Source organism: Hemitrygon akajei, chromosome 1 (genome assembly GCF_048418815.1).
Source record: "Hemitrygon akajei chromosome 1, sHemAka1.3, whole genome shotgun sequence".
Classification (NCBI taxonomy): domain Eukaryota; kingdom Metazoa; phylum Chordata; class Chondrichthyes; order Myliobatiformes; family Dasyatidae; genus Hemitrygon; species Hemitrygon akajei.
In genome coordinates, this window is record NC_133124.1 from 173,955,355 (window position 1) to 173,971,746 (window position 16,392).

At 42.9% G+C, this 16,392-nt stretch overlaps 1 protein-coding gene across 1 annotated transcript in view; it reads left to right on the forward strand.

The window, feature by feature from the left end:
- The first annotated feature begins 5,792 nt into the window (after positions 1 to 5,792).
- The window catches only part of LOC140726350 (sialic acid-binding Ig-like lectin 13), a 32,047-nt gene continuing 21,447 nt past the window's right edge, over positions 5,793 to 16,392 (forward strand). Inside the window, exons 1-3 of the mRNA XM_073042657.1 lie at positions 5,793 to 5,811; positions 9,478 to 9,843; positions 10,926 to 11,219. Coding sequence (XP_072898758.1) covers positions 5,793 to 5,811; positions 9,478 to 9,843; positions 10,926 to 11,219 — 679 coding nt within the window. The remainder of the gene's footprint in view (positions 5,812 to 9,477; positions 9,844 to 10,925; positions 11,220 to 16,392) is intronic.

A 16,392-nucleotide genomic window follows, 5' to 3' on the forward strand; every position in this document is an offset into this window, starting at 1 on the left:
AACAGACTCCGAGTAACATATGTAACCTAAGCCTCCCAATCTTTTAATAACTGAACATGAAAAAATTCAAAAAAAAATTATACGAAAAAAGTCCCCCAAACTAAAAAAAACAACAGAACAAAACAAAAGCTGGCCTGCCATGTTTCATCGGTTAAAATTATTATTTGGCATTAACTCCGCTCCTCTATACACGAACAAAAAGTTATTGAGAACGATTCGGAAAAGTTCAGCTTACATCATATGAGAGTTAGGGGGCAAAAGTTTATGGGTAACACGAGGGGAACTTCTTTACTCAGAGTGTAGCTGTCTGGAACGAGCTTCCTCTAGAAGTGGTAGAGGCAGGTTCGATTTTGTCATTAAAAAAATTGGATAGGTATATGGACAGGGAAGGAATGGAGGGTTTTCGGCTGAGTGTAGGTCGGTGGGACGAGGTGAGAGAAAGCATTCGGCACGGACTAGAATGGCCGAGAAGGCCTGTTTCCATGCTGTAATTGTTATATCGAAAATGTTGAATTCATGGCCTCCAAGTTTCTTCAAATTTAACCGAGGGATCGATAGTGCCACTGTTATTTTTTTCCAAGTTTCAACATGTTATAGTTTGGGGAAACCACTGAAATGTAGTAGAGGGTTTAGAATCTTTCCAATTAAATAAAATGGATCTCTGGCTATTAATGTAACAAATGCAATCAAACGGCAAGCTGAAGGGGATAATTGACCAGAATCTATCACTGGTAATTCAATAATTGCAGTAATAGGATGAGGTTGTAAATCAATAAACAAAACTACTGAAATAATATCAAAAATATCTTTCCAATATTTTCCCAAAAGAGGACAAGACATATGTGTCAAGGAAGCTACCTCAGAATTACATCTGTCACAGACAGGATTTATACAGCAATAAAAACGAGCTAACTTATCTTTAGACTTATGGGCCCTATGAACCACCTTAAATTGTATCAAAGCGTGTCTAGCACACATTGATTAAGTGTTCACTAGTTGGAGAATGTTTTCCCATTTCTCCACAGGTACCTGAAGTTCTCTTTCACGATCTTTCTTAATTTTATCAGATTTACCCAGGCGTATTTTCGTAAACGGATCATAAATAATTGCTATTAAGCTCTTCTGATAGGGGATTAAACCTATTTTATTTTCTTTAATTTCAGTTTGATGTGATATCAGATTAGTAGATAAAATAGCATTCAAAGTTTCTAATCTGTAAATATGTGAAAAAATTGTGATCTAGGCAAATTATATTTATTAGACAACTGTTCAAACATGAGACAGTTACCCATGAATAAATCACGAAAGAATGTTTTCCCTGCGTTTTCCATAAAAGAAAAGCTTAATCAGTTCTGGATGGTCGGAAGAAAAAAATGGATAGAATAGGACTTGATAGGATAACTTTATTCAATCCAAAATATTTACAAAATTGAAACCATATTGTATGTTTAGTTATTGGATTAGTCATTTGTTTATTCAGTTTAGTAAGTGCAAAGGGAACCGATGCCCCTAAGATAGAAGCTAATCAGAACCATTGTACAGACTCCCACTCGAGGTTCACCCATCATGAACATTGAATTTCATCCAGATCATGTTTCTAGAAAGTTTGATCTCAAATATTAATTGCTCATTAATAGAATCTTAAGTTCCGCATTGCCAAACTGCAAATCTTTTTTTTTTGTTTCTGTAAATATTTCTTACTGAACATAGCATTTCTATTCTGCCATTTATATGAAGACATTTTAGAATCAACAATATCAAAAATGATTTAGAAATGAAGATTGGTACCGCCTGAAATTGATACAGACATTTAGGTAAAATAATCATCTTAATAGCATTAATTCTACCAATTAATGAAAAGGATAACACGGACAATTTAGTATGCAGTTGTTCAACATCATCAATTAAGGGTAAAACGTTAACTTTAAATAGACCCTTATGCTTCTTCGTAATTTCAACCCAAATAAGTAATCAGTAACCAGTCTAAATGGTGATTGTCTATAAATTGTAAGTTGAATATTTAATGGGAAAAGCTCATTCTTATTAAGATTCAATTTATAACCAGAAACACTACTAAACTGAACGAGTAGTGATATTACTGCAGGGATGGATTTCTGTGTTAGAGATATATAGTCACAGATCATCCGCATATAGTGATACCATATGCATCCCATTCGCACGAATAATGCCAAATATATTGGGTGAATCACAAAGAGCAATTTCCAAGGGCTCCAAGGCAATATCAAATAGTAAAGGACTTAAAGAACAGCCCTGTCTAGTACCTCAAAAAAGCCTGAAAAATGGGGATCTCTGATTATTGGTAAGTATAGAAGCCAAAAGTGTATGATATATCAATTTAGTCCAAGCTATGAATTTTGGGCTAAAATTAAATTTCTCAAGTGTGTTAAATAAATATTGCCATTCAACTCTATCAAACACTTTTTTGGCGTCAAGTGAAATAACACGTTCTGGAGTTTTAGATGAAGTATATACAACGTTCATTAACCTCATAACATTAAAATGCGAATAACGATTTTTAGTAAATCCTGTCTGGTTGTCAGAGACATTTGTTGCATACGTGTTCCAATCTATTGGCCAATATTTTGGAAAGGATTTTTGGAGTCCACATTCAACAAGGATATTGGTCTATATGATGCACATGCAGTGGAGTCTTTATCTTTTTTGGGAATTAAATAAATAGATGCTTCATAAAGGATTGTGGTAATTTACCTATAAAGAAGGGATCCTTAAAGATTCTACATAACCAAGGAGAAAGTAGATTTGAATTTTAAAAAAAATTCTACTCTATACCCATCCAAACCAGGTGCTTTACCAGAATTCATCGAAGAAAATATTGTCTTTATTTCTTCTTCCGTAATGGGTGCATCTAATACTAAACGTCCATTAAGTGGTAATTTTAGAATATTCAATTTGCTTAAAAATTCATGCATTATGGTAGAATCGTCAGGAAATTCTGATTGGTATAAAGAGGTATAGAATTCTTGAGAAGTTTTATTAATTTCGTTATGGTCAACCGTAAAAATACCATCCCGTTTACGAACTTTAATAATCTGACGTTTAGTCGAAGCAACTTTCAATTGGTTGGCCAGTAATTTACCCGATTTATCACCATATCTATAAAAAAGGCATTTAGATTTAAGTAATGGATTTTCAGTCGGGGATGTTAATAGCAAATGGTACTACATCTGAAGTTCAACTTTCTGTTTATAAAGCTCCAGATTAGGAGCAGCAGAATGATTTTTTAAATCAATTTCTTTAATCTTATCCACCAATATATGTATTTCATTATTAATTTGTTTTTTTTTCCAGTCCAGCAGAATGTGAAATAATTTGCCCCCGGGTGTATACTTTAAAAGTATCCCATAACATCTCACCGGAAATTTCTTCCATAAAGTTATTTGAAAAGAAAAAGGCAATCTGTTCTTAAATAAAGTTAACAAAGTTTAACCCTTGAAGCAGAGTAAAATTGAAACGCCATTGTCTAGCACTAAAAGTTACTTCAGTTAATTTGATTGATAGTTTCAAGGGCAATGATCAGAAACGGCGATTACGTTGTTCACGCAGGCAGTAGCAGACGGAACTAATCGATAAGTAGTAATCAATTCTAGAGTAATTATGATATACATAAGAAAAGAACGAGGTCTTTATCGTTAGGATGTAAAATCCTCCAAATTTATAAATTCTTGTCAGGAACGCGGCCGGATGGACCCAAACGCAGGATGCAGACACCAAAGTACTAGGGGGAGGGCAGGATGGGGTTCCCATGGCATTTAAGAGTGGAGCTGGGGTTCAGGCAGCCAGAGCGGAGCGGGCTCCCGGAGTTCAGGTTCAGGCAGGCAGAGCGGAGCGGGCTCCCGGAGTTCAGGTTCAGGCAGGCAGAGCGGAGCGGGCTCCCGGAGTTCAGGTTCAGGTAGTCAGGTCCCCCGGGGTTCAGGCAGGCAGGTTTCCGGGGTTCAGGCTGGCAGGCAGGTAGACAGGTCCCCGGGGTTCAGGCAGGCAGGTCTAGGTGGCTAGATAGGTTGGTGGAGAGCCCTCCCGGGGCGGGCCGCATATGTCCTGGGTAGGGTCGCCTCCCAGGCGGAAACACCGGAGGCCTGGGCACGACGCGGACCCTTAGGCGGGTGCGGATCACAATCCCAGGGTTCAGGCGGAAGAGCAGGCCGTAGCAGAACCCCCACCGGGCAGCGGGAGACCGGCCGGGCCAGCCCGACGGAGGCAAGGGATAGGAACGGACACAACCACTGCCGGACAGCGGCTGGTCGGCCGGACCTGCCTGACGGAGGCAAGGGATAGGAACGGGCAGAACCACTGCCGGGCAGCGGCAGGTCGGCCGGATCAGCCCGACGGAGGCAAGGGGTAGGAACAGGCATAGGTCCAGGGTGACCAACACAACAGTTATGATAACAGGAAAATCGGGAAAGACCGGCAGACAGCGCGACCGCGCGAAAAAATACAAACGAGTTGAGAAGCGGGACCAGCGCATGGGAAGAAAGTGGGGGGAGAGGAACAACCTGGCATTACCTGTACGGGACAGGGAAGCACGATGAGGAGTAGATCTGAGCCCGGGCAGGATAACAAAATGCAGAGAAGAGTTCGGAGCCGGTGGAGAAACAGAACAAAACGACCACCCGCCTGGTCCCAGTCCCAAGGCCCCTTATAAACATCTGCAGCTCAATGAGTTACAGGTGTGTCTCCTTGAGCCAGGAGGGTCCTAACTAGATCACGGGTGACGGGAGGGACAACTGCAGGACCCGGAGTCCGGAGCCCTCGGACCGGATCAAGACCCGGAACGCGGATTCCGGACCGGACCCTGACAATTCCAGAGTCAGTTAAAAAGAAATTAATAAGAATAGCGGATTTGTTTCGATGTACCTGATTGGACCCAGACCTGTCCATCGAGGGAATCAGGCAACAGTTTAATTCTCTGCCCATTATCAACGTATATTCATTTAAATTAGGAAGAGATGCAAATAGATGTTTAAAGAATTCAGGAGAGTTGGCATTTGGAGCATAGATATTAACTATAACAACTTTTTGGTTATAAAGCAAACCAGTAATTAATAGAAATCTACCATTCGGGTCTGCGATTGTTTCATAATGAACAAATTCATTGTGTACATTTCTGGTCACCGAATTATAGGAAAGATATCAATAAATTAGTGAGAGTGCAGAGACGATTTACTAGGATGTTACCTGGGTTTCAGCACTTAAGTTACAGAGAAAGGTTGAACAAGTTAGGTCTCTATTCATTGGAACGTAGAAGGTTGAGGGGGGATTTGATCGAGGTATTTAAAATGTTGAGAGGGATAGATAGAGTTGACGTGAATAGGCTGTTTCCATTGAGAGTAGGGGAGATTCAAACGAGAGGACATGATTTGAGAGTTAGGGGGCAAAAGTTTAAGGGAAACACGAGGGGGTATTTCTTTACTCAGAGAGTGATAGCTGTGTGGAATGAGCTTCCTGTAGAAGTAGTAGAGGACAGTTCAGTTGTGTCATTTAAGGTAAAATTGGATAGGTATATGGACAGGAAAGGAGTGGAGGGTTATGGGCTGAGTGCGGGTAGGTGGGACTAGGTGAGATTAACAGTTCAGCACGGACTAGGAGGGCCGGAATGGCCTGTTTCCGTGCTGTGATTGTTATATGGTTATATGGTTAAATGAAATCGAGGAGTCTATAAAATTAGATACACCTTTCACCTTATCCTGTGAGTTGGAATGAAATAGTTGTTCTTTCCAAAACTTAAAAAAATACTGGTTATCCTCCTTCCGCACATGAGTTTCCTGGGCAAAGGTAATCTGAGCATTCAATCTATGAAAAATTCTAAAAATCTTCTTCTGTTTAATCGGATGATTCAAACCATTCGTATTCCATGAGAGAAAGTTAATAATATTATCCATTTTATTTGAATAAACTGTATGGTATGTAATGTACCTTACTGCATAGTAAACTCATGGATCAGGAAAAGAGAAAAAAGTTTAAAGTGGAACCGGAAGTTACGACATTCATACATATTTGTAATTTCAGTTCAGCACAGATGAAAAAAAAACTAAACTAAAAATTGCCGCACCCACTATCCACAAAAGCCCTAAAACTGGCCAATTACAACCAGAAAGCTAACTACAAATTCCCCTACCCCCACTTCCTTGAAGGCGAATCTCCAAAATTGAAAAAAATGCAAAATAACACCGACAGTCAACTCACTGAAAAATGAATGCCATAAAAAACACCAAACAAATGTTAATAAAAATCCAGCCATCTGCAAAACATTTTGAAAGGAGAGATCTTAAAAAGTGAAACAGAATACAATCTTATTAATAACAGATTGATACTCTAAAACAGATACGAGTATTATCAAGCCAAGGGCAAAAATCTTGAAACTTCAAAGGCCCAGATCTATGAACTGGTTGTTAACTTATAAACCAAATGAATAGAGATACGAAGTAACAGTAAATTTATTAGACAGTTGAGATCGAACGTTGATCCTCAGCGAATTGATGAGCTTCTTCCATGGATTTAAACCGTTTGCGTGATTTATCAGTCAGATCGATCCTTAAACGAGCTGGAAATAGCAGAGCTGGTTGAAACTTTCTTTGCTAAAGCTCGTACATCACCGGTTTAAAATGTAATCTTTCTCGCATTACCTCGGGACAGTAGTCTTCAACCAGACCAAACTTGAGATCTCCGTGTTCAATAACCCTTTTCCGACCGGCAATTTGAATTAAATCCTCCTTGCTATGCACATAATGGAATCGGTGTGTAGCAGGTCGAGGATTCAACTCTTTAGGAGGTTTTGCTCTTAAAGCACGGTTGGCACGATCAAGTATAGGGGTAGTAGAGAGAGCTTCAGAGCCAAGCACGTCCATTTAAAACTTAAGGAAAGGATTTAGTATGGTCACCACTCTCAATATCTTCACGGAGTCCTATTATTCACAGGATTTGTCTGTGACTGTGACTTTCTAGGTCAATCATCTTGACTTTATACTGTTACAGTGTTTGAGTGGTCGAAGTTAATTTCTTTTCCAATGCGTCCAATCTACGTTCTCTCTGTCTTCCAACTTCATCGAGTTCAGAAATTTGCCGCTGTTGTTTTTCACTCTCCCGCTTAAGTCCTTCCATCGAGACTTTCGATCTCCTTTAAGAATACTTACAAAGTAGATTTTTTATTGAATTTACCATCTAGGAGCTTCACATAGCCTCCAAAGTAAGTCGAGACTGTTTAGACTGCTTAGAATTACCTTCTCTCCTTCCATTTCCATTACCGTCTTCCTTGCCTTCGGCTGATGCCTTTTGCCCTCTGGTATTCACTTCCAGCGATTAAAAATCAAAGGTCAGGCATTCTAAAAATGTTATAAACACGTTAATATAGATAGAGAAAGGGTGGTAAAAAAATGGGAAAATCAACGGAGCAAAGCCAAAATGCACCTTACTCCATCAAGTGCCCCAAGAGAAATCCCGATCAAATTCCAGAAGGATCAGTGGGCTGTCTGCTCCGAGATCGATTATACGGTACTGCATGGTGGTAGTGAGTGGGAGACCTGCCCTGTGCCGCCTCAGGACCTGTCTTTGTGAGAAATTCTGGATCCTGGGGTGGTGGCCTTTCCTCGGTCACTGATCATGAAGATGGGGTGGTAACCGTGGTGCGAAGCTCACAGTCACTTTTCATGATGCACTGACGCTGTTCTTGTAAGGGCTACATATCACTTCCTTGCTTTCGACTGCAGACTAGACACATCTTAGCGGTCTATTTTTATCACCCAGCGGCGGGGGAATCTCTCTCTGCACCTGTCCATTCTGTGGCCAGGGAGAGTCAGTGTACCACATTTATATGGAGTGTGAGGGGCTGAGGCCGCTAATTGAGAATCTGAAGGGGCTGTTGCTCAGCTTTTGTTTGCACTTCACTCCTGTGCTCCTGATATACAGGCACCCAGTACGGAAGGGGCAGGTCCTTCGGAGGATCCACTGATGGGCTTGGCCAAGTTGGGCATTCATAGGTCCGGGCGGAAGACAGTCAAGGGGTCTGTCCGGGCCGACCATCTGCCCCGCTTCCGGGGATATGTTCACGCCCGGCTGTTCTTGGAGAGGGAGCATGTGTTACGCTGAGTACACTCAGAGATTTCCGGGAACGGTGGCCCTCCCACCCCAGGGATTTAGCTGATTAACATATCTTAATTGGAACTTGTTCACCGTCTTGTACGTTTGTATTTTGTGTGAATAAACTTGTGAAAGAAAAGGGGTGGTGCTGCACTGTGATATTGGAACGCTGCACTGTGATATTGGAGTGTCACACATTCAGAGTCACGTGTGTTAAAGTGGAGTTTATTATCAGACGCTCAAGTCCATGTCAGCACGTGTAATGAAAAACTTCCATGCAGTAGCATCACAGGTACATTAACAGAAGATGCACAACATTCAGAAAAAAAAACATAAATTTTACACAAGTTTACAAGAACAATAAATATTGAAACAAAAGAAGCCCATTGTAATGCGAAGTGGTCACAGTGTTGCGATACTGAGGGAGTGGTTGTGTTTGATCAAGATCGGGAAGTTTGAAGGGAAGGAGCTGTTCCTGAACCTGGTGATGTGGGCCTTCAGGCTTCTGCCCCTCCTGCCCAATGGGAGCTGTGAGAACAGGACACAGTCCGGATGGTGGGGATGTTTGACGATGGGCGTTGCCTTCGTGATAGTCCCAATAGTCGGGAGGGATGTACTGTGATGCATTTTGCTAAATCCATTACACATGGCAGATTATGTTCCAGCAGATTCAAATTGCCACAGTGTGATGTACTGTGATGTTACACGTTGACTGGGCTGCAGTACGAGCAGGACAGTGTGTGGGATTGCTGCATTGTTGACTGGGACCGGTTGCGAGAAAGCTGCACTGTTAGTGTGGAAACTGCCAGAACAGGCCCCTACTGCAGTCTGTCTGTCACCAGCGTCTGTGGTACTCAGTCACAGGCACGTCGGCATCCGTGTACCTGTGGGAGTCCCACAGGGATCCCTTACATAATAATGATCCACATTCATTCCTAGATCCATAAGATCCGATGGATCCAATGTAGTAGATGGATGGAAGGAGCAGAGACAGTGACACGTGGTAGAGTGAACAGCAAGTGATTCCCAATAGAGGAGAGCAGACAAGTTTTGGCCACTCCATTTCTTCCTGCACTGTTAGATGACACCTCTGTCGTTGATTCTTCCTGACAGTGAGAGACCAACTTATTCGGTCCTGAGCCAATGAGGCAAAACAAAATGAACCTGCACCACTCATCCATCCACCCGCCCCCGACTAACAGGTCCCCTCCAACCATGAGGAGGCCTGGTGGGTTTCCTTGTGTCTCTCACACTTAGTACGCACCATGTCCACAGCCACAGTGCAGGAGTGATACAGGGAGTGGTTATCAAGTCCGATGTGCTCACAAGCCGTCCATTACCAAAGATTGTTCATTCTCTCCTCAGGCACAGTGTCGAATGAGTGGGAAGCTGACACACCATCACATGTGACAGCACAGAGAGGTTTGTGTGCCCGGTTTCAATGCCACTACCGTTATCCATCAAATCTGCATGAGGGGTCGAGGACTGGTATCTGGTATAACAGTGAAAAACAGCAAAATCATCATATAGCCTTTCACTCCAGCGATCACAGTCAGGAGATATCGAAGTTTCAGCATCGGACTCGTCTGTCTGGAGACTTGAATGATGATGACTGTTCCCTGGTTATCGACAACATCACACAGGAAGATGAAGGGCCATACTTTTTCAGGATTGAGTTTACCGGAAGTGATCGTTACAACTATCACCCTGTCACGCGGCTCCGTGTTTCTGGTAAGTGTTCTGTGTAGTGACTAAACAGCAGACATTCAGCAGTCAGTGGGGAATAATATAACCTTGTACTAGGTCCAAATTCACACGGTCACAACTCCCGATTTTTTGGAAACTTCACACTCATTACCGAAGCAGCCTCTACACCTTCAGTGTACCGACTGTTACTATGTTATGAAAGCCAATTTATGTTCCCAAGCATATTGAAGTACCACTGGCATAAACACAAGAAGTTCTCAGAGTTTAGTGCAGTTTCTTTCCAAAGTAGGTCTCTCTGCATGTGGCAGAGTTCAGCTTCCCAGGAACACTCCACTCCTTCTCCTTCTCCATCCCGACCACCCGTACATCCTTCCATTCCTTCGTCCTTTGTGTTTTTATCCACCATCTAGTCCATGTCCTGATCTCACTACTAACATCGGGCAGGAGGTACAGAAGCATTGCGTCCCACACCACGAAGTTCAGGAACAGTTACTCCCCTTCAAACACCAATCTCCTGAAATCATGTGGATAACCTCAAACACCCCTACTCTGAGCGGATTCTATGTCCTACAAACTCACTTTCAAGGACTAATTGCAACTCACGTTCTCAGTACTGTATTTTATTTTATTTTGCAATTTGTCTTTTTGTTGTCAGTCTTTGTGTAGATTTTTATAAATTCTATTTGTTTTTATTTTTTTCCTGTAAATGCCTGCAAGAAAATGAATCACAAGGTAGTAGAGTATATGGTAACAACATGTATATGTACTTTGCTAATAACTTTAATTTGAACTTTTTGAACTCATCTTCAACCATGACCAAGTCCACTTGGCCAATGTCTCACTGTTTGGGGAAGGACGTACCCCACTGGATGTTATCTGTGACTGTGTGATATTGAGGCTCTCAGTGGAGGACTCTGATTCCCATTTCCCCTCTCAACAGCTTTCAGAACAGTAACAAACCCCACACTGTTCAACTTTCCCTCACACTCTACCCCCATTGTTCAGGGATCGTCCTGTAAACACCTTTCCTGTTGTGGGTCTGGGTTTTCTAACTCAACTAACGCATTTGGTGATATTGAACTGAAAGGATCCATTTTCTGTGTTAGATTTCACAGATAAACCCACGATATTCGCTGGTGAGTTTGTTGAAGGAAAGTCTGGGAACATAACCTGCATCTTCAACACCACGTGTAACGGAACTTCACCCACCTTAACCTGGGTCACCCCCACGGATGTACCACCATCAGTCTCAAGCAGTGTAACTCGGTGGCACAACACTCTGACATATACTTCTGTCCTGACCATGACACCAGCACTCAAACACCACGGGCAAAATCTCACCTGCAGAGTCAGATACCCATCTGTTTCATCGGAGCAGGCCCTCTCACTAACTGTGCAGTGTAAGTACGGAGATCAATTATCATACAGGTACAGCAATACTCCACAGAGTACACATAAATATTCTGCAAATTTCAGCAGGAGGATAACTGAATCATTTATTTAGTAACAAATGTTGTCCTGAATATCCATGAGAAGATGATAAAACATAGGAGCAGAATTAGGCCATTTGGTCCATCACATCTGTTCCACCATTCAGTAATGGCTGATCTGTTTTCCCCCTCCTCAGCTCCACTCCCCAGCCACTTCCCCATAAACTTTGCTGCCATGGGCAATCAAGAACCTATCAATGTCTTCCTTAAATACACTCAATAACCTGGCATCCACAGTTGTCTGTAACAAATTCCAGAAATTCACCAACATCTGGCTAAAGACATTTCTCCGCATTTTTTATGAAATGGACTCTCTTTTATGAAGCCCTGTTCTCTTGTCCTAGACTCTCCCACCACAGGAAACATCCTTTCCACATCTACTCTATCTAGGGCTTTCAACATTCAAAAGATTTCAATGAAATCCCCAGCATCCTTCTAAATTACAGCAAGCACAGCTCCAGAGCCATCAAACATTCCTCTTATGATAAACCTTTCATTCCCAAAATCATCCTGTGAACCTCATCTGAACCCTCCCCAAAGCCAGCACATCTTTTCTTAGATAAGGAGCCCAAAACTACTCACAATACTCAAAGTGAGGCCTTATAAAGCCTCAAAATTATATCCTTGCTCTTATATTCTGGCCTTCTTGAAATTAATGCTAACTTGGCATTTGCCTTCACCTGCAAGTTAACTTTCAAGGATTCCCAAGTTCCTCCACATCTAATTTTCTCCCCATTTAGGAAATAATCCGCACATTTATTTCTACTACAGATGTTGACCCCCTTTACAAAGTTAGAGTGTTCCTATGAAACTTTCCTCACGCCGAAATGGCGTAAAATGATTTATATGGGAGAAATTTTCGTAAAAGCAGAAACCCTCTTTGTAATGCGCAAACCAGTTACTAATGTAGGTCTTTTGTAAAAGTGAAGTGGTGTAAGGTGAACATTCATAACCAGGGGACACCTGTACTAACGCGCATTGCCATGCATTTTCCAACATTGTATTTCATTTCCCACTTTCTTGCCCATTCTCCTAATCTAGGTCCAAGTCCTTCTGCATCCTACACACGCAAACTGCATCCTTAACACTACCTGCCTCTCCACCAATCTTCGTATCATCTGCAAACCTAGCAACAAAGCCATCTATTCCAGCATCTAAAGCACCTATGCAGCATTAAAATAAACGGTTCCAACATCGACTCCTGCGGAAAAACTGGGGTCTCTGTCAGTCAACCAGAAAAGTCTGCTTTCATTCCCACACTGCCTCCTACTAATCAGCCAATGCTCTAACCATGGGCTGTTAACTTATTAAGCAGCCTCATGCGTGGCAACTTGTCAAATTCGGTCTGAAAATCCAAATGTACAACATCCACCACTTCCCCTTTATCTGTCCGACTGTCATCTCCTCAAAGAATTCCAACAGATTCGTCAGGCAAAATTTTCCCTTAAAGAAACCATGCTGACTATATATCATCTTGTCCTGTGACCAAGAACTCCACAACCTCGTCCTTTAACAATTGACTCCAACATCTTCTCAACCACTGAGGTCAGGCAATCTGCTTTATAATTTCCTTTCTGCTGCCTCCCTCCTCTCTTAAAGAGTGGAGTGGCGTCTGCAGTTCTCTAGTCTTCTGGAACCATTCCTTGATTCTGGCATGGTCCCGGCGAACTGGAAGATTGCAAATGTTGCTCCACTCTTTAAGGGAGGAAGGCAAGAGAAAGGAAATTATAGGCCAGTAGGACTAACCTCAGATTCCAGGAAGGTTAATTTACAGTTGAGTCTGTGGCAAAGTTGGCAAATACAATGTTTTTGTATAAATTGAAATAAATTATTTTTTTATTTTATTTATTTATTTATTTCAAAGGAAATAGAATATAAATACAAGGAGAAAATGCTAGCCTTTATAAGACACCACAACAAGATAGGGTCGATGTGGAGAGGATGATTCCTATGGTGGGGGTATCTAGAACTAGAGGGCATAGTCTTAAAATTGAGGAACAGCCCTTTAGAACGGAGGTAAGCAGGGTTTATTTTTAGCCAAATTGTAGTAAATCTGGGAATGCTCTGCCACAGACTATGGTGGAGGCCACGTCCATGCGTATGTCTAAGGTGGAAGTTGATCATTTCCTGATCAGTCAGGCATCAGAGGATATAGTAAGAAGACAGGTGTATGGAGATGATTGGGATCTGGAATCAGCCAGGATGGAATGCTGGAACAGACTCGATAGACTGAATGGCCTAATTATCCTCCCATGCCTAATGCCAAAGTCCAATGATTCTTAAAATATCATAAGTAATGCCTCCATAATCTCTACTGCTACATCTTTCGGTACCCTATGGTACAGTTCATCTGGTCCGGGTGACTTATGTACCAGTGTGTCTTTCAGCTTTTTGAGCACCGTCTCCCCTGTAATAGTAGCTGCACTCACTTCCTTCCATCAATACCTACACACTGCTTGTGTCTTCCATCTCTATTTCTCTTTTTATACACTTGAAAATGTTTTTTCCTATCCACCTTGACATCGTTCGTTAGCTTGCTTTCGTATTTTATATTTTTCCTCCTAATAATTCTTTAATTGTAATCTGTAGGTTTTTAAAAATTTCAATACTTAACTTTGAGATTTGCTTTGACTTGCCTTGTCAGCTATAGTTATACTAGTTTGCCATTTTGAGTATTTCTTTATTTTTGGAATACACCTATCCTGCTCTTTCCTCGCTTTCCCCAGAAACTAAACTGATTGCTGCTCTGCTGTCATGTGTGCCAGCTTCTCCTTCCAATTTACTTTGGCCAACTCCTCTCTCACACCACTGTAATTTCCTTTACTGAAGTACCATTCTGTCGGACTTTATTTTCTCCCTATCAAATTTCAATTTGAGCTCAGTGAAATTGTGATCACTCCATCCTAAGGGTTCCTTTACCTTAAGCTCCCCAATCGCCTCTGGTTCATTTACAAAATGCCTAATTCAGTGTTGCTGATCTCCGAGTAGGCTCAATGACAAACTGCTTTAAAATCCATCTTGTAGGCATTCAACACATTCACTCTCTTGGGATTTATTATGAACCTCATTTTCCCAATCTACCCACATGTTAAAATTTCCAATGACTACGATAACTTTGCACTTCTGACACATCTTTTCTATTTCCCATTGCAATTTGTTGTCCACATCCCAGCTACTGTTTGGAGGCCTGAATACAACTGCCATCAAGGACCTTTTACTCTTGTAGTTTCTTCACTCAACCCACAAGGATTCATCACCTTCTGATCCTTTGTCAAATCTTTCTAATGAGTAGATGCCATACTTTACCACATGTGTCACACCATCCACTCCGACTGCCTTCCTATCCCACTAATACAATATGTAACCTTAGATTCAGCTCCCAACTACAACCATCCTTCAGCCACGATTCACTGATGACCACAACATCTTACCTGACAATCTGTAAAAGTGCAAAGGATCACCCCCCTTATTTCTTACACTCCATACTCCTCCAGCTCTGGGGAGACATACTCTGGGTATCTGGCCTTAACCAGAACGTAAATTCATCCCTTCGTGTGACCCCTGAACTCCTTCAGAACAGAATGTGTTGTGTGACCCCCATTTCGGATGTGTCCGCAGCCTCTGGCATTACTTACACTTTCCCGGCCTTTACTGGAACTCAGATGCCTTGAGCCCTCCGGGTCGGGTTTAACAGGAACTGCCCGCCCCTTCGCAGGGGTAGAAGCTTCAGGGTGTTTCTAGTTTTTCTTTACCTTCCTACTCCAACCCACTCCTTATCTTCACCCGTGCCGGAGGCACGGGGAAAGGCGGGGGGGGGGGGAGTTGGTGGAGTTGGTGCCGAAGGGATGAATAGAAAGAGGGGTGCAGCGGGAGAAGGCACAGCGGCGTCGGCTTCTGCCTTCGAGATGGAGTTAGCAGTCTGGCAGTAACGAATATGTCCAAACTACTGACATCGCGAGTGGCCGGTAGCCATGGAATCGTGTAACATCGTCCCTGAAATTGTACCTGAAAGCATCCCTCGACAACCCCATCCCGCTTCAGCTGCATAAGCAGATGGCGCGGAAAGGAGAAAAGGTGGTTAAATCCCCGCCTGTTCCACTGTTGAGGTCTTGGTTGGACTGTTCTATGTCAGGGACCTCACCCTCAACGGTGGAATAGGCGGACGAAGTTACTTCGAACTCAACGGCTGTGAAGGCGGATGAAGGCTGCAAAAAATCCATCAGCTCCGATCGTCGTGGTTTCCATGCCATTAGAATCAGCTGGTTCATTTGTGATGTATCGTGTACTTCTTGAAGTGCAAAATCAAGTACACGTTAAACAAATTCACGCACGGGCGTCTTCGCTCTGTGGAAACTGTCATCCTCGACCGACGGATAGCCACGACGACGACGACGACGATATTTTACCGCACTTTCCCCAGAGAGCTGGCGGGGAGGAGGGCCGCACCAGCAGCTTAGCCATGATTTTCAAAGCCACAGGCACGGGGAAAGGGGGGGGGGGTTGCCGACGGGAGGAACAGAAAGAGGGGGCAGCGGGGGGAGGCCCAGCGACGTCGGCTTCAAAGCGTCATTCCTACTGACTCAAGTTGGTTCCGTACATTGTACAGCATTTTTCGGAGCCATTAATTTGAAAGGGTGACTCACTTCGCGGGATGTAATTCCAGAGCCCGCAGTCTCCGCATACGACTGCGATGCCGACATGTTGGAGATGCACTCTGTCATGGCAGTCACTACTCAGTCCGAAATTCGACAACTACAGAACGTTAAACACAGCGAGACCCCAGCAAATAATCTCTCAAAAAGAAACAGTTCAGAGAGGGGAGGGAGATGGGAGTTATCCGTGGATAGGCTGGATGTCCGTCTGGTTGAAAAACCTCAGCGCCATCCGTACTGCTGCAAAAACGAAGGTGTCTCCCAGGTCAGTCCGCTCTTCCACCGGCCGCTCCGAAGTCTTCCCAATCGCCCTGGGCTCGGCAATCTAAACGGGAGGGGTTTCCGCTGTTTCAAAACGGATTTAATCCGTTCCCGCTCCCGACAAAGTTAAAGACTCGAACTTTGGCAATCCGTCAGCTGCAGCCACTGCT